Consider the following 26,085-nt stretch of genomic DNA (forward strand, 5'->3'; position numbering starts at 1 on the left):
ATAGGGATTTCACACGGAAATGACAGTGAAAGGAGTAGGGTAAATTCAGTAGAAAGGAAAAGAATATAATAGAGATTGCATTTTGCCTCAGCATATTACCTCCCTGCAAAAATACACTTTACATGTTGCAGGTGGAAAACCCAGCATGTATTATGATCGTGTTTATTGAAAACTCTAGAGTGTGTATGCAACACTAGAAAATATATATATAAAGTTAGATATATGGGTGTCCATGAGAGAAAGCATGTTATAACATTTATAGTTAAATTCTATTGTTGCAAAACAAAATCCTTATATCTGTATGTACATACATATACATATTGATAGATAAAGATGATGTAGAGATAGAGATGGAGAGAGATCTGTATCTTTAGACATGTAGATACATAGATAAAGATTTGCTTGGAGAAATGTAGAAGGACATACATTAAGCTAGTAAAATTGATTACCACACTGGTGGGTATTGGAGGAAGAGGTGAGAGACGGTAGAAATGATCAGTTTTACCCTTACATACCTCTTATTATTTTTTTGTTTCATTTATTATAATGACTATATTACCTATAGAACATAAATTAAAACATTTTAAAAATAAATTAAATAAAGCTAGGTAAGTCATGTCTACCAGGCACCCCACAGAGCTGGGGGAAAGTTTAGATTTTCTCAACTCTACTTCAGTGTGATATCTTAGCACTAAAGATATACATGAAAGAAGGTGGGATCACAGGATAGGCAAGAGTTATTTCTGGTCAGAGAAGGTGATGGAAATAACTAAATATCCAAAGTAGATTTCTGAGAAAATGTGATTTTGTCTTTAAGTTATAGCATGAAAAATAGGAAAACTTTAACTGAACAAAGAAGGCAGGAAAGAGAATTCTAGTCAAGTGCAGAAATATGACCAAAAGTAAATACATATAATCATAAACCAGGTTTAATATTTATATTAAAGAAAGATCCTAGTGCATTTTTGAAAGAAAGGACTATAGGAGTTCCATGATTTTTTTAAAAACATCTTTATTGGAATATAATTGCTTTAATATGGTGTGTTAGTTTCTGCTTTATGACAAAGTGAATCAGCTACACATACACATATATCCCCATATCTCCTCCCTCTTGCATCCCCCTCCCAACCTCTCTATCCCACCCCTCTAGGTGGTCACAAAGCACTGGGCTGACCTCCCTGAGTTATGCAGCTTCTTCCCACTAGCTAGCTATTTTACATTTGATAGCGTATATATGTCCTTCCTACTCTCTCACTTCGTCCCAGCTTACCTTTCTCCCTCCCTGTGTCCTCAAGTCCATTCTCTACATCTGTACATTTATTCCTGTCCTGCTCCTAGGTTCTTCAGAACTTTTTTTTTTTAGATTCCATATATATGTGTTAGCATACGGTATTTGATTTTCTCTTTCTGACTTACTTCACTCTGTATGACAGACTCCAGGCCCATCCACCTCACTACAAATAACTCAATTTCATTTCTTTTTATGGCTAATATTCCACTGTATATATGTGCCACAATTTCTTTATCCATTCATCTGTCGATGGACACTTAGGTTACTTCCATGTCCTGGCTATTGTAAATAGTGCTGCAATGAACATTGTGGTACATGACTCTTTTTGAATTATGGTTTTCTCAAGGTATATGCCCAGTAGTGGGATTGCTGGGTCATATGGTAATTCTACTTTTAGATGTTAAGGAACCTCCATACTGTTCTCCATAGTGGTTATATAAATTTACATTCCCACCAAAAGTGCAAGAGGGTTCCCTTTTCTCCACACCCTCTTCAGCATTTATTGTTTGTCGATTTTTTAAATTAATTAATTAATTTATTTATTTATGGCTGTGTTGGGTCTTCGTTTCTGTGTGAGGGCTTTCACTAGTTGTGGCAAGCGGGAGGCACCCTTCATCACGGTGTGCAGGCCTCTCACTATCGCGGCCTCTCTTGTTGCAGAGCACAGGCTCCAGACGCTCAGGCTCAGTAATTGTGGCTCATGGGCCCAGTTGCTCCGCGGCATGTGGGATCCTCCCAGACCAAGGCTCAAACCCGTGTCCCCTGCATTGGCAGACAGATTCTCAACCACTGTGCCACCAGGGAAGCCCTGTCGATTTTCTTGATGATGGCCGTTCTGACTGGTGTGAGGTGATACCTCATTGTAGTTCTAATTTGCATTTCTCTAATGATTAGTGATGTTGAGCATTCTTTCATGTGTTTGTTAGCAATTTGTATATCTTCATCGGAGAAATGTCTATTTAGGTCTTTTGCCCATTTTTGGATTAGGTTGTTTGTTTTTGTGATATTGAGCTGCATGATCTGCTTGTAAATTCTGGAGATTAATCTTTTGTCAGTTGCTTCATTTGCAAATATTTTCTCCCATCTGAAGGTTGTCTTTTTGTCTTGCTTATGGTTTCCTTTGTTGTGCAAAAGCTTTTAAGCTTCATTAGGTCCTATTTGTTTATTTTTGTTTTTATTTCCATTTCTCTAGGAGGTGGGTCAAAAAGGATTTTGCTGTGATTTATGTCATAGAGTGTTCTGCCTATGTTTTCCTCTAAGAGTTTGATAGTGTCTGGCCTTACATTTAGGTCTTTAATCCATTTTGAGGTTTTTTTTTGTGTATGGTGTTAGGGAGTGTTCTCATTTCATTCTTTTACATGTAGCTGTCCAGTTTTCCCATCACCACTTATTGAAGAGGCTGTCTTTTCTCCATTACATATTCTTGCCTCCTTTATCAAAAATAAGATGACCATATGTGCATGGGCTTTCTATCCTGTTCCATTGATCTATATTTCTGTTTTTTTGTGCCAGTACCATACTGTCTTGATGACTGTAGCTTTGTAGTATAGTCTGAAGTCAGGAGCCTGATTCCTGCAGCTCTGTTTTTCTTTCTCAAGATTGCTTTTGCTATTCAGGGTCTTTTGTATTTCCATACAAATTGTGAATTTTTTTGTTCTAGTTCTGTGAAAAATGCCCTTGGTAATTTGACGGGGATAGCATTGAATCTGTAGATTGCTTTGGGTAGTAGAGTCATTTTCACAATGTTGATTCTTCCAATCCAAGAACATGGTCCATCTCTCCCTCTGTTTGTATCATCTTCAATTTTTTTCATCACTGTCTTATAGTTTTCTGCGTACAGGTCTTTTGTCTCCTTAAGTAGGTTTATTCCTAGGTATTTTATTATTTTTGTTGCAATGGTAAATGGGAGTGTTTCCTTAATTTCTCTTTCAGATTTTTCATCATTAGCATATAGGAATTCAAGAGATTTCTGTGCATTAATTTTGTATCCTGGTACTTTACCAAATTCATTGATTAACTCTAGTAGTTTTCTGGTAGCATCTTTAGGATTCTCTATGTATAGATCACGTCACTTGCAAACAGTGACAGCTTTACTTCTTCTTTTCTGATTTGGATTCCTTTTATCTCTTTTTCTTCTCTGATTGCTGTGGCTAAAACTTCCAAAACTATGTTGAATTATAGTGGTGAGAGTGGACAACCTTGTCTTGTTCCTGATCTTAGAGGAAATGATGTTGGCTTTGGGTTTGTCATATATGGCCTTTATTATTTTGAGATAAGTTTACTCTATACCTACTTTCTGGAGGGTTTTTATCGTAAATGGGTGTTAAATTTTGTCAAAAGCTTTTTCTGCATCTATTGAGATGATCATATGGTTTTTCTCCTTTAATTTGTTAATATGGTTTATCACATTGATTGATTTTCATATATTGAAGAATCCTTGCATTCTTTGGATAAAGCCACCTTGATCATGGTGTATGATCCTTTTAATGTGCTGTTGGATTCTGTTTGCTAGTATTTTGTTGAGGATTTTTGCATATATGTTTATGAGTGATATTGGCCTGTAGTTTTCTTTCTTTGTGACATCTTTGTCTGGTTTTGGTATCAGGGTGATGGTGGCCTCATAGAATGAGTTTGGGAGTGTTCATCCTCTGATATATTTTAGAAAAGTTTGAGAAGGATAGGTATTAGTTCCATGATTTTAAAACCAGAACTCAATCGCTTCCTAATTATCTGGCATTTGATTTTCATCAAAAATGAAACTCTTAGTATTATTAAAATACAAAGGAAGGGGCTTCCCTGGTGACGCAGTGGTTGAGAGTCTGCCTGCCAATGCAAGGGACATTGGTTCGAGCCCTGGTCTGGGAAGATCCCACATGCCACTGATCAACTGGGCCCATGAGCCACAACTACTGAGCCTGTGCGTCTGGAGCCTGTGCTCCGCAACAGGAGTGGCCGCAACAGTGAGAGGCCTGTGCACTGTGATGAAGAGTGGCCCCCACTTGCTACAACTAGAGAAAGCCCTCGCACAGAAACGAAGACCCAACACAGCCAAAAATAAATAAATAGATAGATAAATAAATAATACCATGGAATAAAATATGAAATGCTACAAGTGAAAGAAAAATCTTTGAAACTTTAAACAATAACATACATATTCTAAAGATAACTGAACAACATCTGAACTTAAAATTTTAAGGTGCTCAAAATATTAGTGTCAATCTATTCCAACCTGCTTTAGTTAACACTTTTAAAATTTGTTTGGTCCCAAAGAGAAATGCAGATTTCTGTCTCCTTATATATTTAATAACACATTCTGCAATTTCAGTGATTAAGCACGTATATTTGTAAATAATTCAAATACAGTCTTTGAATGTGCCCTGTTTCAGTGTCATTTTTTAAGCAGCAAAACTCTTTTTTTTCAAATGAAACCTTACCTGTCTCCCAGTATACAAAACAGAGACAAGAATAAATGTCTAAGTGTTAATTTGAAGGCCTGGAGCCCTGATTGGAATCAAATTCACTTAGTTACATGACAGATGACGGAATGACGGTCTCTCTGACGTCTACCTGTCTGATGGCTGGTTCAGTCCCCAGGAAGGCCTATCAACACTAAGACAAGATGACTTAATTGGAGCATATGTAGTGAAGTACCTTCCCTCTCCCAGATTTCTAGTTCCACATGTGCAGTTGTATAGAATTTTATATTTTGTAAACTATGTTTAGCTTTGTAAGCTGGATATTTAGCTTCAATCAAGTTTATTTCATTATGATTTTAAGAATAGATCCATTTTTACTGTGATTGGGAAGGTCCATCAATATTTCCACAGGTATCATTGAGTCAACAGGATTCAAATAATTGAGCCTCGGTAGTGCACAAATATAAAAGGCAAATACTCCCCCCATTTCTTAGTTTTTTAACTCCTATGCTAAAAGAGAGAAGCAGAAGAATCTTCAGCCCTGAGGCCAAGGTTGTGGGGTCTTTCAGCACACATTCTGTGGTTTGTGCTTTTGAAATCACATCCATGGCCCTGAATTTTCAAATTAGGTGAAGAAGGGCAATCCTGGATATGTTTGCAATAAGGAGTAAGCTCAGTGAAGCAGGACACATGAATAAAGAAATGAAAGGTGTTTAATAGGCAGGATAGTATATCAAAAACACATTTACAGTCTCTGAAATATTATCCCTTCGATTTCCTGGCTTTGTTTAAATGGGTGCTAAAAACAAGGGGTGAATTTTAAGAGATTATCTTCTCTGGTTGGTTTGTGTTATCATGAGAATTCATCATGGAAGAATGGACCAACCTGTTGCTCCAGACAGCTCTACTCGCCAAGAAACATGCTCTCTTTTGCAAGAGTTCAGAAATGAGTGTGATTTGTCCCTGTCAGAGCAATGTGCAACCTAGAAACTAGAAATGGTGTGCTCATCACAGCCCTGGGATCTGAGTCTACTGCTTCCACACAACGTGGGACTCAGGGTGGCACCAGCTGGCCTGGAAGGTATTTTCTCTGGAAGGTGAAGGGGAACTTTGCATGGGCAGATTCAAACAGGTTGACTGTGGTTTTAAGGGGACAGAGAGTCCCCTTGGATAACCTTTTTTAAAAAGGATAAACTTCCAAGAGACACAAATTATCATTTTCTAGGAAATGAATTACCTTGTGTCAAAGTGAGACCCACAGGAGAGATAGAAGAATGGAAGGTACAAAAAGGATGCGACCTCTGGATGATGACGAGGCCAACTGTGAGCATTGGGATCACAGTCTTTGAAGTTTCTGGACACAGGCATATTTCAGCTGTAGGATAAACCATATTTCATTGGAAAATCAATTGAGGACAAAATGCAAGGGAAAACATGAGATAAATGAAAAGGAACCACTTGGAGCTTCTCTGGCTTTTATTTAATTGCCTAATGACTAGGGGAAAAAAGCATACTTGTTTCCTTCTTTCTGGTACTACTGCAGGTTTTTGTTTTGTTCTTAGCCTCTAAAGGCATATTTAAGTTCTGTTGTGAATTATGCCCTTCCAACCTAAGCAGCAGGGGCCTCCTGGGATAAAGGATGCTATTTGAAACTTCACCCCTCTGCTCCTGAACCCCTCCTGCATGCATCATTCTGACTCAGAGTCTTTACTCAAACTATTCACACTTCTCCAAACCCTCTCTCCCCTACTTTGGTGGCTAATAGCTCTTCATTATTCATGTCTCAGCTTAGTCAGCATCTATCTGTCTCTCCCTGAAAGGCTTCTGGAAATTTGAGGTCTGCAACTGTACTTTCTACACCCATGTATCGTCACCCAGTACTATTCCTGGTACTTAGCTGACTCACAGTGAGAATTTTGAGTGCAAGTAAGGAAGTCATCTGAGTAGTCTGGGGTTGGTTTACTCAGGGACAGATTCCTCCTGAGTGTCCCCTGAGGCAGCTTTGCCACAGATCCAAAGAACATTCCTTCCTCAAATCAATATACTGCCTCTCTAGAGAACTATTATAATAACCCTACTAGGCTTCCCTGGTGTCGCAGTGGTTGAGAGTCCACCTGCCGATGCAGGGGACACGGGTTCATGCCCCGGTCCGGGAAGATCCCACATGCCGCATAGCGGCTGGGCCCGTGAGCCATGGCCGCTGAGCCTGCGCATCCAGAGCCTGTGCTCCGCAACAGGAGTGGCTGCAACAGTGAGAGGCCCACATACCGCAAAAAATAAATAAATAAAAAATAAAAAATAACCCTACAATTACGCTATAACTAGAAAGTAAATGGTACCCCTTGGAATTATACTACAGGACACACTTGCACAACCATCAACAGTCTTAACAGGAGTCACAAACAAAATTAGGGGAGGGGGGCAAAATGAAATAACTGAAAAATCACTGCCAGAAATTAGAATGCTCCTTTGATCCTATTTCTTCTTTTGGCATTTACCCTCTGTACTCCCATTTATAGCCAAACTTTTGAAATAGTTTAGACTCATATCTTCAGACCTCAGCACTCCATGGATACTGTTCTTTGCCAAGTTTATCAAGGACCAATAGACCATTTTCAGTATTTACCACTCTTGAACTCCTGGCAATGCTGGTACCTCCCTTCTTGAATGAGTGTCTGTAAGGACTGTGAAAGAGCTAAGATTTTGTCCTACTTTCAAGCTGACTGTTTCTGTTAAATGAATACTTAGAAAAGACATGAGATTTCTGGGTCAAAGAAAAAATACTTTATTACTCACAGCACAGCAGTAGCCAGAGTCAGTATGTTTGTGTCAGTTTTTCTTGCCTCCCAAGAACCACAGGGACGACACAGGTGGGTCCCAGGTATATGCCATGCACACAGTGAGTCTGCATCACAACCAAGGTATGCTGAGCATGGAGAATCCACTGATTTTGTAGTGAGCCGCAAGCAAGCTTACTCTTTGTCGGTGGGGAAGGGAGACATTACTTCATCTTTTGAGATTGCTTTCTACAAACACAAGGCTGTGAAGTGGCCCTGGGAAAGAGCATTCAGGGCCTTGCATTTTTGATGTAGCCAGCAGGAGCGTACAAGGATGCTCAGGGCTCATGGCGGATCACCTCTGCCAACAGTGTCTTCTGTCAAGCTCTGTAGTCCCACATTTTCCTGGTTCTCAGGTGACCCAGTTCTCTTACTCTGCCCCTATGTGAGCATTTTAATGAGTTCTCTGTTGGTCCCTCCTTTCTTCTTGTTCTGCATACTCTTTCTTTTCATGATTTTGTGCTTTAATTAACATCTGTATCAGGGAACACAAACTCAAATGCCTACAGGGGTGAGGCAGGTAATGTAAATGAGTGACACACACCAGGAGGAAAGCCAGCATCTGCCAGAAATAGAATAATCTGCCATTCATTTTTACTGAATGGAGAGAAAAATACTTAACATAATACAAATAGGATTGATACTGAAAATAACTTTAAAATCAAAAATTTTAACTATATGCTCTAAAACTAGAAACATCGCATTACTATATTTTTATATCATAAGTTACTAGAACTTGATCTGAAACTAAAAACCTGAAACTTTTTCTTCTACACAAGATGTCAACGGCAGGCTTTACATTTCAGTTTACAATGTGCAAGACCAAGTTCAGTCATGGTTCCTCTAGCTGGGTGTGATATTTACTTTTATTGCTTTCCATAATAGAAAACAACTCTTCCCAAACACAGGTACTGACAAGGCTGGATACACCTGTGCTTCTTATACTTTAGGTAATTCCATCTTGGAAAATAGAATTACAGTGTCCCAAAGTCATCATTTTTAGATTCCAGTACTTATGATTTTATTATTCTGTATTTCAGTAATATCCAATTCTTCCTTCACAATTGGAAATATTAAGAAAGAGAAATTGAGCAAAATTAATTAAATTTACTTGCAGTTTAACATCAACCAGAGAAATCTTTTTAAACATCAGCCTTCAAAACCATGGTGTGAAGAATGTGGTTCTGTTTCATTTGGGAAACTGATTTTAGCATATAAAGGTGGGCCAGGTTATTCCTTCCCAAATGGCATCTGCAAATACCTACTTTCAGGATTACTGGAGCAGTGAAATCACGCATTTTGATAGCTATTCAGTGATTGGAAGAATTGTACTGGCAACTTAAATGGCCAAATCTTTAACGCAGTCATGAACCCATGAATAAGTCAATGTTTTGAACAGTTAAACTTCTCCTCAGCACTTTGTCATATGAAGCCATCAAAGCCGTGTAGTACTGCATGTCCAGTTCATCCAGAAATCTCATCTTGACTCAAGCAATGGGAGCTTATTGAGTTGATGGAGTTAATTGCAATGTTCATAACGTTATCTAGTGTTAACTTTTTAACCAAAACAGACAAACAAAAACTAGTTCATAATGTACTACATGAACTAAAATTCTACATTCTTGAAAAAGGTTACCACCCAGTATGTTAGTTTTCTAATGTCTCACCAGTTTTGACTAGTCTACAATAAGCTGTTCAACTTCTCTCAGTAAAGTAGCTCATTTCCTGGTATTATGCCATCAGGAGAACTATATCCAAAAGTTCTCCATAAAATCAAAATTATCAATACCAAGAACAAATAGAATTAACTGGTTGGTACTACATAGACAGATAGATAGATACATAGACAGATGATAGATAGATAGATAGATAGATAGATAGATAGATAGATAGAAATCAATCTGTGCTTTGAGCAGATGCCACAAATAACTTTTTCCATGTAAATTATATAGTAAAATAGCAGTCCTTCAGCATGCCAAGCAACATTATTTCCAGCTAGTCTTTTGTTTGTAAAACTTGTTTCTGTTCAGAACACATGATTTCTGCTACACTCAATAGACTATTTAATAAACCTGTCATCTGTAAAAAGCAATTGCCCAGACAAGTTATTTCCCCTAATGCATAACTAATTCCACAGAAGCATCAGTTATTTTACTCATATCCAAAACAAATGCTTTTAAAATTTCAGTCCATTTTAACAGATCACCAATTGTTTCATCATGCATCAGTTTTTATACCTGTGTAGTTCTTTATGATGGATGTTTCATAATATTATTTTATCATTTTGTTTTGTTTCTTTTAAACACAGATATACTCTGCATATCAAACATGGATCTAGCACTAACTTTCACAAAGAAATGGGATCTCTACCATTTTTCTTAACACTCACAGTCTTGGCATTTTTATTTCCCCACTTTTAATAAAGACATGGGTACAGAGATAATTTTCTCTGCTCTTAAAAAAATTACCATGCAGAAACCAATGACATGGTATTTACCAGGCTACCTCACTGTTCAGGATACAATAGGAAGTGATGGAAGACTTGCCACACTTAAAAGGATCTGGGGGAGACTGTCATATGGAAATGAAACCTTTTGTCCCAGAGTTCCTCTAGAAGTTGGAAATCCAGAGTTTTTATGAGAAATCACTCAATTGTTTCATGTTACCTTGATTTCACTTAAAATACTACCAATGAACACTAAACATATTTCCAGGCTATATTGTCTAATTCTGGAGTGAAAGTGCCAGTTTACAACGTGTGAAAGGAATTTGGTGACATTCATTATACCAGGGCTAATAAGGCCGGAGTCTAGATTTGGTCACTATGAGATCCATTAGTTTTTCAAGGAAAATATTTTTTTCTTTTCTTTTTCTTTTTTCTAGAAACTACAGCTAATACTCTTTTCCAAAAAATTCATGTCTTGGATACTCAGAGTGTAAATACTTTGACCCAAATATCACAGCTATCGCCAAGCAAAAATCCTTGTTTGAATCACATATTGTAAATTTCTGTTACAAGGTCAAGGGTAAAATTGAGACTCCAACTAGAAATAATAATATTAATAAATAATAATGACACAATAATAAAGCTAATTGACTTAAACTCTTATCCATGGTCTTGCTATCCCTAGGTGCACATCCCTGGAAGCAGTAGAGTCTGTCATGCATGCTGCTATTATCGCCTATTATTATGTCGTTATGGAGAAAGTTTAACACTAAGAAAAGAATATCCACATATATCATATTTGAAGCACACCCATGAAAATGGAGAACTTCAAGATGCCCCAAAAATTGTCCAAGGTTGGTCCCAAACCCAGTGTGGTTTATGGAGCCTCTGTCACAAGCTTTAACCTGCGCTCCACTCTTAGAGATGAGACCACTGCTTTCCCCTCTCATGGGCTGATCTTGGTAATGTCTCTTCTTCTCCTGGTCCTTTCTCAATCACCCATCAAACTAGAGCACTTCCTGAGAACTGTCACCCTCTCCCCGTGGAACATCCTTCCCAAGTGCTGCCATCCATCTTGGTTCCTACTTCAAGCTCTTTGTGGATTTAACCAAATCACAACTGAGGTTGACATGAGATGCCTCTTGAAGAGAAAAATTCTCAACAACCATTATGGCTTCAATCACAAATATATTAAAGACCTGGAAGTAAATATCACATTCCAATCACTAAGCCATGGTTTAAAAAAAAAAAAAGACCACCTTAGACTACTAGAATGAAGTGCTGAAAATGTATCCAATTCTTAATCAAATTAGAACCGCTGACAGTCTATACAAGTCATCATCTTTTAAAAACAGCATAGTAAAATATATATTATATACATAATACAGTATGTAACACAACATATGCAACATAGTATATTATATAATATATAATATATCATATAGTAAATACTATGCTAAAAAGCATAGCAGGGCACAGACCTCTAAGACAGACTGCTTGGGAATGAATCCTGGCTATCACTCAGCAGCTCTGTGACTCTGTACAAGTTACTTAACTTTTCTGGGTCTCAGATTCCTCACGTGGGAGTCATAATAGCCTCTTCTTTGTAGGATTTTTATGAAGACCAAATGTCTGCATGAGAAGAGGCATAATGAAATTGTCTGCTACTGCATTAGCTCTGAAGGTCTCAGCTGGACACCTGTATAAATTGCTTAAAAAACTCTTTTTCTAATTAATTTATGTCTGAGTATCAATGTTTGAAGCCCTGTAGAAATTTAATTAACCTTCTTCCTAAGGACTATTTTTATCATCAAAAAGGAAAACAGAAACCTTGGATGGGAGCAGTTTATCCCAGTGTCTCATACTATGTTGAATTAAAGTGGTGAGAGTGGGCATCCTTGTTTCTTTCCTGATCCTAAAGGAAGTGCTTTCAGCTTTTTTCATCATGGAGTATAATGTTGGCTGTGTGTTTGCCATATATGGTCTTTATTATGGTGAGGTATGTTCCCTCTATATCCACTTTGTTGAGAGTTTTTATCATAAGTAGATATTAAATAATGTCAAAAGTTTTTCCACATCTTTTGAGATGATCATATGATTTTGATTCTTCAGTGTGTTAATGTGGTATAGAGCATTGACGTCAGTAGGCTTGTGGTCAGCATGCATTTAACTTCTTCCACATAGTGGGGTTTCAGTATCTGCAAAACAACTCAAGGATATGCTCAGAAAATTACCTATAGACCTTGAGGAGGAACTAAAGGTCCCTGACTTTGTTTTATGACTCAACTATTATTATTTTGTCTTGCTTGGCTGTTTTCCTTTGTTTCTGCATTTTCTCACTTTTCTGATTAAATTTGCTCTTTGGAACTCTGGGAAGTCGTAAAAGGCTAAAGGTTTTCTACACACAGGATGCAGGGGACAAGGGGGTGGGTGGTTCCTGCTCAGTTTCTATAAGATAAAATTTACCTTCCAGTCCATATAGTAGCACCTGAATGAATGTTCTTTGCTGTATTTTAAGTTTCATCTCATCTAACAACAAGAATTGGAGGATAAAGTAGCAAATAATGAGCCCATGTTTCAGATTCTGTTTTTCACAAGAAAAAAATTTTCTCTTCTCTCTCAGCCTTTGCACTCACTGGCTGGAATATTTAGCCAGCACATGCAGTTTATTTTGCAACACCATGACAGCAGTTCAGTCTTGCCACTTGTATAAATCAGTTTAGAAAACGCTTGGAGAAGATCATTTTTTCAGTCACATTAAAAAATTGCAGAAGTGAATAAGCAAGGAATAAAATATGTTATAGTCACTCTGGAAAACAGTTTGGCCTCCTCTTAGAAGTTAAACATACACTTACCAGACAACCAAGTAATCCCATTCGTAAGTGTTTGCCCAAGGGGAATCAAAACTTATGTTCATACAAAAACCTGTAGTTAGTGACTAAACAGGTGAATAGGTACACTGTGATACATCCAAACAATGGAATACTACACAGCAATAAAGAGGAACAAACAATAAATACACACAACGTGGATAAACCTCAAATGCAGCTTGCTGAGTGAAAGAACCTAGTCTTAAATGGTTATATACTATGCAATCCCACTTACATGGCATTTTCGAAAAGGCAAAACTATAGGTACAGACAACAGGTCAGTGATTGCAGTGATTAAGGATGGAGAGAGGGTCTGCTTATGAAAGAAAAGGGAATTCTTTGGGGTGTCTATATTGTTCTATATCTTGTAGTGGTTACAAGACTTTATGTATGTATAAAACCGCATAGACATGTACACCCAAAAAAAGTGAACCTTACTGTGTGTAAATTTTACCATACAAAAACTTAAGAATTAAAAAAAGAAAGTAAATAAGCAGACCCTTCTAATAGGGAATTGATGAACTATTAAAAGAAACCCCTTTATTATTCACATTAATATTCTAATGCTATTTAGCAGTTCTTAAGAACAAATGCTAACGGGAGCACAGCACTTCAGAAAATCTGCAAGTGAAGGTATTGAAGAAGGTAGCACATTAGTTCAAGTCTGAATGGATGTTCTGACGAGGGGGTACAGAGCACAGCAGAGGTAACAGCTCCCAACCCCAGTAGTGCTAAAGGTGTGAGCATAGGTGCAGAGGAAAAAAACAAACAAACAAACCCTGGGCATATTCAGCAAACACCATTGGTCTCATTTGGCTGGATCTTAGAGAGCAGGGTTGACAAGCAGAGTGCAGTGAAATGATAGTACCTACGTTGTCTGGGGGTGGTGAGGATTAAATGGTCTAATGATATAATGCACATATAATGGTATAATATAAGTGAAGACTAAAGGATGCAAAATGTAACAATACATGTATAATGATGTATGTATAAGCACTTAGGGCATGGAATGACTTATACCACTTATTAAGATTTCTCTAGATATTAAGGGAAATGGAAGCTTCTTAGTCTGGGAGGAGCAGGACACAGAGTGGGCTAAAATTGAGGGAGCTAGAGCTGGGGATGTTAATTAAAGTCTTTTGCTCCTGGTTATAGAGAATGAGGTTCTGAATCAAGCAATGGCAGCAGGAACAAAACAGACATGTAGACCTATATCTGCAACTCTGCAGATATACAAGGAATGAGATTAAATGAAACCAATTTTTAATCTGAGATTAAAATTAAGGAGAGGCATAGAGTTCAGGGAGAAGGAACTACGCACATAGTGGTCTTTCCAAAACAGAAACATGAGGTTATAGACTAAATGTGTCCTTCTGAAATTCATATGTTGGAATCCTACCACCACAGTGTGATGGCATCAGGAGACACGGCCTTTGGGTGGTGATTAGGGTTTGATAAGGTCATAAGAGTGAAGTCCTCCTGAATGGGATTAGTGCCCTTATGAGAGTCTTTTTTTTTTATTGGAGTATAGTTGCTTTACAATGTTGTGTTAGTTTCTACTGTACAGCAAAGTGAATCAGCTATACGTATACATATACCCCTTCTTTTGTGGATTTCCTTCCCATTTAGGTCACCACAGAGCATTGAATAGAGTTCCCTGTGCTATACAGTAGGTTCTCATTAGTTATCTATTTTATACATAGCATCAATAGTGTTTATACATCAATCCTAATCTCCCAATTCATCCCACCTTCCCCTTTCCCCCCTTGGTATCCATAAATTTATTCTCTATATCTGTGTTTCTATTTCTGCTTTGTACATATGATCGTCTATACCAATTTTTTCAGATTCCACATATATGCGTTAATATATGATATTTGTTTTTCTCTTTCTGACTTACTTCACTGTATGACAGTCTCTAGGTCCATTCACGTCTCTACAAATGACCCAGTCTCATTCTTTTTTATGGCTGAGTAGTATTCCATTGTATATATGTACCACATCTTCTTTATCCATTCCTCTGTTGATGGACATTTAGGTTGTTTCCTTGTCCAGGCTATTGTAAATAGAGCTGCAATGAACACTGGGGTGCATGTGTCCTTTTGAATTATAGTTTTCTCTGGGTATATGCCCAGTAGTGGGGTTGCTGGATCACATGGTAGTTCTATTTTTAGTTTTTTAAGGAGCCTCCATACTGTTCTCCACAGTGGCTATATCAATTTACATTCCCACCAACAGTGCAAGAGGGTTCCCTTTTCTCCACACCCTCTCCAGCATTTATTGTTTGTAGATTTTGTGATGATGGCCATTCTGACCAGTGTGAGGTGATAGCTCATTGTAGTTTTGATTTGCATTTCTCTAATGATTAGTGCTGGTGAGGACTTTTTCATGCATTTGTTGGTTTCCTCTGCTCTGCTCTCTGCCTTGTGAGGTTACAATGAGAAGTTAGCTGTCCCCCAGCTAACTTCTGGAAGAGGGCTCTTACCGGAATCTGACCATGATGGCGCCCTGATCTCACATTTCCAGCCGCTGGGATTGCAATAAATTTCTGTTGTTTATAAGCCATCCAGTTTATAGTTTTTGTTACAGCTGACCAAACTGACTAAGACATAATTATGTCTCTCCTTGTCTGGGGGTCTTTCTCTTCACCAGGGTTCCATTGTTTTCAAGATAAAGACAAGGTCTTTAAAATTCCCTCCAAAGTCCAGCATTCTCTGAAACCTTCTAATTCTTCTGGCTTCAGAGTCTACCATTCATCTGCTCACTCCCTACGTTCCCACCACTCTCCTTGCAACTTCTTAAATGCACTATGCTCCTTCTAGTTATAAAACCTTCGTGTATGTTACTTGTTCCCTGCCCAGAATCCTCTCCTAACTTACTGTCTTTCCCCTCATCCTCCATCTATGCCCTCACTTCACCTCCAACGCTTTCAGATCTTCATTCAAACTTCACCTCCTCAGGAAGCCTTCCCCTTCCTCCTCTATCTGTTCAATATTGTCTGACACACACCCTCTGAAGCCATGGACTCTTCTTTGTGGTTTGATTTCACAGTTATTACTTTCATAGGCACTCAAATATTTTCTCAAGAATGAAACAACTCATAAGTTTGAACTTCAAATAAGCATGTAGAAATGAAGAACACCGGGAAAGGAATTAGTTTGAATAGGACAGCCTTGCTTGAATTTTGCCTTGCATTAGAGAATTTTTTGCTTACTAGCTCAATAAAAATATTGTACATTCATTGATACATGTCAAGGTATTTTGAGTGAATAATAGGAGTTATATGAATAAGAAGGCTTCTTTAATATTCATTACCTATGGCACAATTTTTAGCACATTTTTTCAATAAAATGCTCTTTTTTTTTTTTTTTTTGCGGTATGCGGGCCTCTCACTGTTGTGGCCTCTCGCGTTGCGGAGCACAGGCTCCGGACGCGCAGGCCCAGCGGCCATGGCTCACGGGCCCAGCCGCTCCGCGGCATATGGGATCCTCCGAGACCGGGGCACGAACCCGTATCCCCTGCATCGGCAGGCGGACTCTCAACCACTGCGCCACCAGGGAGGCCCAATAAAATGCTCTTTAAAGATAATTTAGAATACTTGTAAAGAACATCAGAACATTTTCTGCATGTATGGTATATAAGATAATTTTAAAGAAAGAGGTAGAACATCAAGTCAAGTCAATTTCTACTTTCAGTCATGCCTGCCTTCCTAACTGTGCAGTGGTATTTGAGACTATATGCTTATGTTGTCAAATGCAGATGTTTGATGCAACTTCCTGAGTCCACTGAACAAGTCAGATGTGTCTTTGAGCACTGATTATTTATAATTTTATTTCTTTCCTAACCATGGGGACCATCTAAGATACTCTCAGGAATACTGCTAGAACAACCCACCTTAAAATACTCCTGAACATACACACATGCAGCCATTCAAAGTAAAAGAGGCTTATCTAGTGCAAGCCACAGGGAGTGTGAAGGTAATTCTGCCTACTCATACTTCAAAGCTGCCTGATGATTGACTTAAAAGTATACTTGCCAATACATCATAAGCAAGTTTTTATGTACTGTGTTTACCCCCTGTGGAAATATGATTTCCTCTGGCCTGTCCTTATATATCAATATGATACCTCCTGAAGATTAGAGATATTATTTTTCACTTATTTACTTTATTCTCTTATTCATATTTAAAGTGAAAAAGAAACATTTTAAGAACCTTTTAAGTCATAAAGAATGAGAATTGCTCTTTCAGTGCCTAAGGAAAGCAGGTCCCACCAGATTATGCCAAGATTCATTATAACATAGTTCCCAGTCAAATTGGACTTCGTTGTTCTTCATTTATTTAGCAGCTCTTTACTGGACAACTGCTGTGCCATGCACTTTGATAGATGCAGGATACACACTGACAGACATCAGTCCCACTCTTTGTGAATCTATCTTCTGGTTGGGAAAAAAGACAGGAAAGAATTAAAGCTTGTGCAAATTGTGATAACCTCTATAAAGGAGAATTACATGGTGCCATAAGAGACAAGAACAGGATGATCAGGAAATACTTTGAGGAGGTAGTTCTTAAGAGGTCCAAAAGATAAGAAGAAATAAATGTAGTCCAATTTCCTATCTTCATCCTACCCTTCAAGATTGAATGTGGAGATCAAGTATGCAAAACAAATAAGACTCCATCCAGGGGGCAGCATCAGAACTATTTCATCAAACTTGCATTGGCTGTTTCTCACACCTGTGGTCTCTGGGCTGTTGAAGATACACAGCAATGTACCCAAAAGAACTGGAGAAGAAATTTAAGATCATGGAATCTCCAAGAATTGTGCTTAAGCCCTTAAATAGTACTGTTGGTGTTTGCAGGAGACAGAGGTTTGCCACAGAGTAGAGCTTGCAAGGGAGCAATAGATTTCAGGTGGCAGCCTCAGCTCCCACCACTGGGAGCCCCAATATCATCACTGTCATCAGTATGTATATAGCACCCACTGAGGAAAGGTGCCCAAATTCCAGCCTCTGAGCTGGAACTCTCACTTGAGATTCCACTGTCACCACTGTTAATCTTCTCTACACTCACGGTAGATACAAGGAAATAGAGAACCTCCAAGCTGCCATCAGAAAGAACAGTAAGTTATTGAAGTCTCCCCTACCAGCTACCCTGTTCCTTGAGGCTTCCCCTCCAGGTGTAAGAGAAGAGTGACAAAGAATGAACCTTCCCCAATGTGAAATAGAAAATCCCAGAAGCCAATAAATAGCACTATTGTTTGATATTTCATAGTCCAACTATCATTTTTGCCTGGTTTACCATTTAGTTTTTGTATGGTCATTTCCTGTTACTCCAGTACCTCTACCATTTATCCTCTCCTTCTCATCTTATCCATATCACCCTCCCCATTGACTTGATCACTCTAGAAAAAAATTGTGTTTCCATTTCCTTTCTATTAAATCCTCTTCTACCCTTCCCTTTATTCCACAATCCTGGCAAGTCATTTTTCTGTACAATAACTTTTTATCCCACCTGGAACAGGGTAGTTGAAACTCCAGTATGTTAATTACCAGATCTAATTCTCACTATACTCAAAGAACTTTGGATGAAATATTTAACATTTCTGAACCTCCATTTGCTTATCTGTAAATGGCTTTTAACTCCAAGTACACATCAAAATCAACTGGGACCCTTTTCAAAATGCTTATGCCTAAAACCCAGTGAAGAGGTTAGCCTGGAACTAAGCATGCATATTTTATGAAGCTCCCTAGATAATTCTCATATCTCCTCCCCTCCTTTCCCTTTCGCAGTTGAGCACAACTAAATGAGATAATCTCTAAATTTACCAATCATAACAGTTTATAATTAAGTGATTTATTGCTAAACTTCTCAATATATCATTCTATACCTGCTACTACTTTCTCCTAACCACTTCTCAATCCATTGCAATCTCCACCTCTTACAATTTTCCTGAATTTTCCTCTTTATCATCTACCTCTCCTCCAAAGAAAACACTTTGTTCTTTAACCTCTTATGTATTCGATCTGAAAGGCATTATTATTATCCAAATAACTCAGGGTAAAAACAAAAAAGTCAATAAGAACTTTTTTTGCCACTTCTCCCTCACTCACACCCATGTAGTCATCATCTTCTCCAGGTTGTCTCTGAAACGCCTCTTTACTCCCTTCCATTCTGTTACCTTGACCACTTTTACTGCCTGTATCCAGTGATTTCCTTTGTATTTCTTTCTCCCCATTGCTGCCAAAGCAATCACCTCATTGCAATAAATGAAGAAAATTTTATTAGTTTTAATAACTGGCACCAAGTTAAGTTCTGGAGAAATTTTGTCTTTGATGGAAAGAGGTGTCTGGAATGCTTCCATTAAACCTAGATGATTAAGTACATGGATTTATCTCCCTCCTAAAACCACACTTAAATGAAAGTAGAATAAAATAAGTATAAAACCAAAAAGACAGAGAATGGAACAATAGGTGAGATATGCCAAGTTTTCAGAAAATAAAAACCAAATTGACTGTAGGAGAACTAAGAATGCTGAACACCAAGACTTCAGAGGAGAACACCAAGCCAATTCTCATTTTAAAATCAGGGAAATAATTTAGCAATTAGAAATTAGGTAATAAACATGGTAGAGACAAGTAGGCAGAGGGGCTGAAAATAAGAATGTTCATTGACAGTCTGTGTAAAGAAGAGTTAGAACTCTGAGCTCCCTCTCTGGTCCTATACAAGAGACCACCATCCCTTCCACCTCAGCAAGAGGATTTTGTTCAGCGCACTCCCAGCACCTAACATAGTAGGTACTCAGCCAATAGGTTTTCAATAAATTGATGAAACTGAATGTTTATTCCATAGTGACAATAAGCCAGGCTCCAGAGGAATACAAGGGAAAATCACAGTATTGAAAACTGAGTTTAAGTAAAAGTCCATACACTAAGTGATAGGACACTCCTTCCAACCCCTTGGGCCACCAAGGTGCAAGAACACAGGAAACCAGAACTGTAACACCCACACCCCAAGCAATAAATTGAAGAATTCCTCTTTGGAAAAGTAGATGGATTGCAGGACAAAAACCTAAACATTCTGATAGTAAGCAGGTCTTCCAAAGATATGATTGGTCCCATCCAATCAACCTAAGAGAAATCTACTAATTAACAAGCAGCACTCAGGGGTTTCCAATCAGTGTTTTAGTTCATCACTCTTAAGTATAAAATGTACAACAGAGGACAGAGATTTTAAAAAGCTTCTAACATGAAAGAGCAATAAAATAGACAAGCAGGACTCAAAAGAAATAAACAAGGGTGTAAGAACAAAGGTAATCCCTCCATAAATAAATAAGTAAACACCTAGAATATTTATCATCAAATAAGAAAAACAGTGCAAAACAAGAACAAGACTTTTTCCTTTAAGCAATGATAAAAAGAGAGGGAGATGGAGATTTAAATTGTGAGAGTTGAAATTTAAAAATTCAATATAGAAGTGTTGGAAGATAAGTTCAAGGGAATCTTCCAGAAAGGAGAACAGAAATGCAAAAAAAAAAAAAAAAAAAGAAAGAAAGAAAGAAAGAAAAAGTCTGAAGATCAATTCAAGAAATCCAGTATTCAACTAATGGAAGTGGTAGAGTGAAAACACAGAAAGTAGAGGAGACAGAATAATCAAAATATAAGACAATTTCTCAGATCTGAAAGACTTGAGTATTTCGCTTAAGGGAGTTCAGAGAATAGGCTAATGCCAGGGGGGAAAGATCCACACCCAGTCTTAACATCATGAAGTTTTAGAATACCAGGAACAAAGAGGATTATCATGTCTTCTAATAAGATAAATAAGCCACACTAGCGGGACATCATAACACTGCTCATTCCATTTCTTGGCTATTGTAAATAGTGCTGCAATGAACATTGTGGTACATGTCTCTTTTTGCATTATGGTTTTCTCAGGGTATATGCCCAGTAGTGGGATTGCTGGGTCATATGGTAGTTCTATTTGTAGTTTTTTAAGGAACCTCCATACTGTTCTCCATAGTGGCTGTATCGATTTACATTCCCACCAACAGTGTATGAGGGTTCCCTTTCCTCCACACCCTCTCCAGCATTTATTGTTTGTCGATTTTTTGATGATGGCCATTCTGACCCGTGTGAGGTGACACCTCATTGTAGTTTTGATTTGCATTTCTCTAATGATTAGTGATGTCGAGCATTCTTTCATGTGTTTGTTGGCAATCTGTATATCTTCTTTGGAGAAATGTCTATTTATGTCTTCTGCCCATTTTTGGATTGGGTTGTTTGTTTTTTTGCTATTGAGCTGCATGAGATGCTTGTAAATTTGGAGATTAATCCTTTGTCAGTTGCTTCATTGGCAAATATTCTCTCCCATTCTGAGGGTTGTCTTTTTGTCTTGTTTATGGTTTCCTTTGCTGTGCAAAAGCTTTTAAGTTTCATTAGGTCCCATTTGTTTATTTTTGTTTTTATTTCCATTACTTTAGGAGGTGGGTCCAAAAGGATCTTGCTGTGATTGATGTCATAGAGTGTTCTGCCTATGTTTTCCTCTAAGAGTTTGATAGTGTCTGGCCTTACATTTAGGTCTTTAATCCTTTTTGAGTTTATTTTTGTGTATGGTGTTAGGGAGTGTTCTAATTTCATTCTTTTACATGTAACTGTCCAGTTTTCCCAGCACCACTTATTGAAGAGGCTGTCTTTTCTCCATTGTATATTCTTGCTTCCTTTATCAAAGATAAGGTGACCATATGTGTGTGGGTTTATCTCTGGGCTTTATATTGTCAGTCTTTTTAAATTTGAGAATTTTTTGTGATTTCTTTTCTCCTTCTAAATAAATAAATATTCACTTTCACATCTAATTTAGAATTTTGAATTTCATCCTTCTTTTTCTAAAAGAAGGTCTCCTAAAATTGGATGTACATCAGGCCCTAAAAACCTCCCCTACCACCGAGATGCAGAAATATATACAGACTAAATATAAGCAAGTGGTTGGTTTATGTTTTGCTTTGTTTTGGTCTTGGCCCAGCTAGCAAGGTATGGACGGTTTCCTCCAAATATAGGTAGAGTTTCACATTGTAGCAGAAAATTAATGAAAAAATTGTTCATCTTCAGAAACTAAAGACAATATTGGAGGGCAGATAAATGGTTATTATAGATGTTTCCTTTGGTCTCTCTGCTTTGCCCTCTCTCACTGGGAAATAAGATAATAGAGCTTTGTGATGCCCAGGGGCCAGGTAATGCACCTTTCTTTAAGGTGAATGGAAAATTGTCTAATCAATTCAATAACTGTCATCCCAGCTGTATGTAAAGTCCCTGAGTACTAATGGATATTGAACCAATTTTCCAAGGGCAAAGTAACTATCATTATATGAATATTCTCAAACTCCTCTAGATCATGAACCCCTTCCAAGCATCACCTACTATTTATACTTCCATTTGCATTGTCTGTGAAAGGAAGGCCTGAATCCTCCCTGTTTACCCATCTTATTAACCCAAAAGAAGAGAACCTCTGAATGAGAGTGAGGGTGGCATTTCATGCCCTTCCTTGTCCCAAATGCCCATCAAGTTATTCTTAAGAAGCAAATACTGTAGGATGCACTGAAAAGATATTTTGAGCCCAGGAAACTTGAAGAAATCTCCCAATACTTGGGATGAAGACAGTAGAGATCTTTACACTTCAGCAGTATATAACCATTTTAGTTTTTAAGGCCTTTCCCAAAATCTTTCAATTATGGTTCTTTTTCTCTCAAAAAGAAAAAGAATGGACTCTAAGAAACCATGACCTCAAATGACTAACTGAAATCAGAAGCCCCCATATGCTTTCAGACATCTACTTAAGTCTAAACGTCTGAATAAATACCCAGATAATTAATGTTCTCTTCCAGTTTTGTATGATCAAATCGACGTTAGGAATAAAAACCTTTGAATGATTTTTAGTAAAATATTGTAAAACTTCATTTGCATGACCTCATTTAACATGAACCTTCCAAGACCTTATTTCTATCACTTTTCTTTCTCCAGGACTTTGCTGCAACCAGACTCTCTCCCTATTTCTTTACAGGGCATTGCACTTTCCTACCTCCAAATATTATTCATACTATCTGACCTCCCAGGGGCGTCAGTCTCTTTCCTTACCCACCAAAATCCTATTCATCTCTCAATAACGTATCTCGTCTCTTTGCAAATTTTCTTAAAATTTTCTTCTCACCGTTCCCATCTGAATGCCCACGGTGGTTTGTTTAATCTATGTGATGTGTTTAAATTGTACAATTCTTTTACTGTTGCTCTGAATTATTATTTAATCTTGTAGCTGTTGTTTTCATACTCTTACTTATTCAAACACTTATTTAAGATAGCTACAGAAGAGGCAAACTCTACAACAAGATGAAATACATTAAAATTAACTAAAACAATGAGACAGAGAAATCCATTGATTGTACATGACATGAAAAGTGGGTAGAGAAAGGGAGCAGGAAATAAGAGGGAAGAGGGGAATAGCAAGAAGTGTTTGTTGCAATTATAAACAGAGGTTGAGAGTATTGCAAGTCTTTTTCCTATTTCATGAGATTTGACAACACTTTATAAACCTGAAGATTTTCTTGGGACTGTTACACTGGTTCTGTACAAAGGGGCTTTGTTTTGTTTGTCAGGCCATGAAAGACAGAGGGCATTGGTGGGATCAGTTGGAACTATGAGTAGGAATTGGGTGCAAGATGACCAAAGGTAAGATGGCTGTTTCTAGGCCAGATCAACTACACAAAATATGTATGACTCTCTAATCATTTGCCCCAAACTAATTCCTGCTTTCTTCAAAAATGACTGTCATGTCTTTCATTTAGTTGACAATATTTGCCCTCTTTCCCAGGTCTGCTTTGTGAACCTGGATGTGAACAAGGATGCATGCAGTTCAGAGCACCTGCAGCAGGTAGCACTGGGAACTGGGCTCTCTGGGAACTCACTTCAAGGACTGGCTGTACTGACGAGAGAACTAAAACGACTCCACTTAAATGATGCTCACTTTGTAGGAGACTATTTAATTAGGTGGTTTCATCACAGCCCATCTCCCTGAGATCCCTTTCCTGCCACTTTCCTACACAGCTTGCCCTCCTTATATTTGTGAAACTTGCTTTCCCCAGTAGACAGATGCTTTCTCCTGCCTGCCAGTGCCTCAGAGTGGCTTTTCTACTCTCCCCTTCTCCACTCTCAAACACTCTGTCTGTGATGACTTTTCCAAGGTTTTGGCAAAACCCGCTTGATACCAGCTAGCTCTTCCCTCTGCTTTGCTCCTTTCTGCTGCTTTCATCAAATGTTTTATATCTAACATCAGTTTCCTAGCCCTACACTCATCTGGGACTCAAACGTTTTGCACTCTGCAGCAGCTAAATATTCCAAGCTCATCCAAGGTTGTAAGATCCTGATGTAAATCCTTGACAACATGCAACAACTTGAAGGTCCACTCAATCCTTGGGAACTAGAGCCTGTGTGTACAGTGGGAAGGATTCATTCCCAAAGCTGAAGATGGTTTGATTTCACTATTTGGTGTAACACTCTTTAATGCATAATAGCACACCATTTGCCACTTGATTATCACCATATGGTAGACCTGCAGTTACACAGTTACTCCCACAATGTTCTTTTCTTGACAATGCTGCACCTGAAGTTTCTCCAGCTCAATTGCCCATACAGATTATTTATTATTGACTTCCACTGAGCTCCAAAATATCACTCATCTGTGTAGTACTGGAGAGATCTTCAAAAGAAATTGTACATATAATTTCATTTGATGGAATTATGGTGCAGAGTACATCAAAAAGAGAGCAGGAAGGACCAAAACAATTGACATCTTAAGAACAGTGTTTCCAAAGGGGACGGGAACCCAGCAAGATCCACCTCACACCAGAGGGCCCACATCACAAAGGGGATGGGAACCAGGCAGGAGTGACCTCACACCAGAGGACCCACATCACAAAGGGGATGGGAACCCAGCAGGATCCACCTCACAACAGAGGGCTCACATCACAAAAAAAAAAAAAAAAAACAAAAAACCTGCGTTTCCATCAAACTTTATGACATAGAAAAGATGCATTATAACAACAGCATTTTTTCCTACTCATTTCTCTGATTAATGTGATCTTCATGGAAATAAAACTGTTTCAGCAGTGATCTTTGGGACAGCTATTATGGTATTTAAATATGCAAGTAGATTACAGATATTAATTTTTAAATATATGTGAAATGGAAATTTGGTAATATTATGAAAATCACATTTTTAGAATCTATAAAATGCATATGTAGATGTGTATTTCTAATTAATCTGTGCTGTGTATGAATCTCTTAGTATTCCCTGCTTGTGTTCTCAGGTTTTGATATTCTTTTGTTTGATATGTAAAAGAAACTTAAGTATATATGTCTACCACAATAAAAGGCTAAAGCAAAAAGAAAAAAAAGAACATTGTATTTAACGAACTTAGGTGTGATTTGAGACCGCCTTCTGCTATACCTACGGGTATACATAAAGGTGTTCAAGGAACTCATCTCATTTTCTCTGGATCTCAGGCTACTTATGTGTGGAAGGTGGTACAATAGTGGTACAATCCATATAGGGGTGTTGCAGTGATTGAAGATAGTAATGTAACATATGTACAGTCCTTAATATGATGCCTTGTAATCAATACATACAGAAAAATCAATGTTAGTAATTATTTTATTATTAATATTATTATTAACTTTATTAGAACACATGGTTATTAGTTCATGGGTTTCATATTCAAGGATTTAAAGGAAAAAGTTCCCAAACTATCATGTGTAATTGTGGTGTCACAATAATCATTAAGTGTTTACTTTGGAAAACTTAGAAGTAAAAATGTTTAAACCTTTATGTTTAGGAAATTTTCTATCCTCATCTAAACCTTATGCTTCAATTTTATATAATCTCTTCTAGTAATAATCTTAATAGATTAAGTAATCTATATTATGAATTGTTACTGAATATATTATTTTTGCAAGTAAAATAATTTTGGGGTAGTATTTTGGAAGTGAAAGTAAAACATCTAAGCTAATAAAGATTCTTGTTCTACAGAAATTGGTCAATGTCTCACCAGATCTTCCAAAACTTATAAGCTCCATGAACGTCCAAAAGCCAAAAGAAAATGAAATTGTCCTCCTAAGTGGGTTAACATCTGGAAATCTCCAGGCTGATTTTGAAGTTTCACAGGTAAGAAATATAAGCCCTTGATAA

The 26,085-nt window shown here is 37.7% G+C and overlaps 1 protein-coding gene across 3 annotated transcripts in view; it reads left to right on the forward strand.

The window, feature by feature from the left end:
• Positions 1-26,085, forward strand: part of SPHKAP (SPHK1 interactor, AKAP domain containing) — a gene marked incomplete at both ends in the record, with an annotated part of 138,756 nt that overhangs the window by 74,709 nt on the left and 37,962 nt on the right. For all 3 annotated transcript variants that reach the window (XM_082630818.1, XM_082630819.1, XM_082630817.1), the window contains 2 exons: positions 23,713-23,772; positions 25,927-26,061. In XM_082630818.1, the coding sequence (XP_082486944.1) occupies positions 23,713-23,772; positions 25,927-26,061 (195 nt within the window). The remainder of the gene's footprint in view (positions 1-23,712; positions 23,773-25,926; positions 26,062-26,085) is intronic.

This window comes from Mesoplodon mirus (assembly GCF_964341445.2).
Source record: "Mesoplodon mirus genome assembly, chromosome: 8".
Taxonomy (NCBI): Eukaryota; Metazoa; Chordata; class Mammalia; order Artiodactyla; family Ziphiidae; genus Mesoplodon; species Mesoplodon mirus.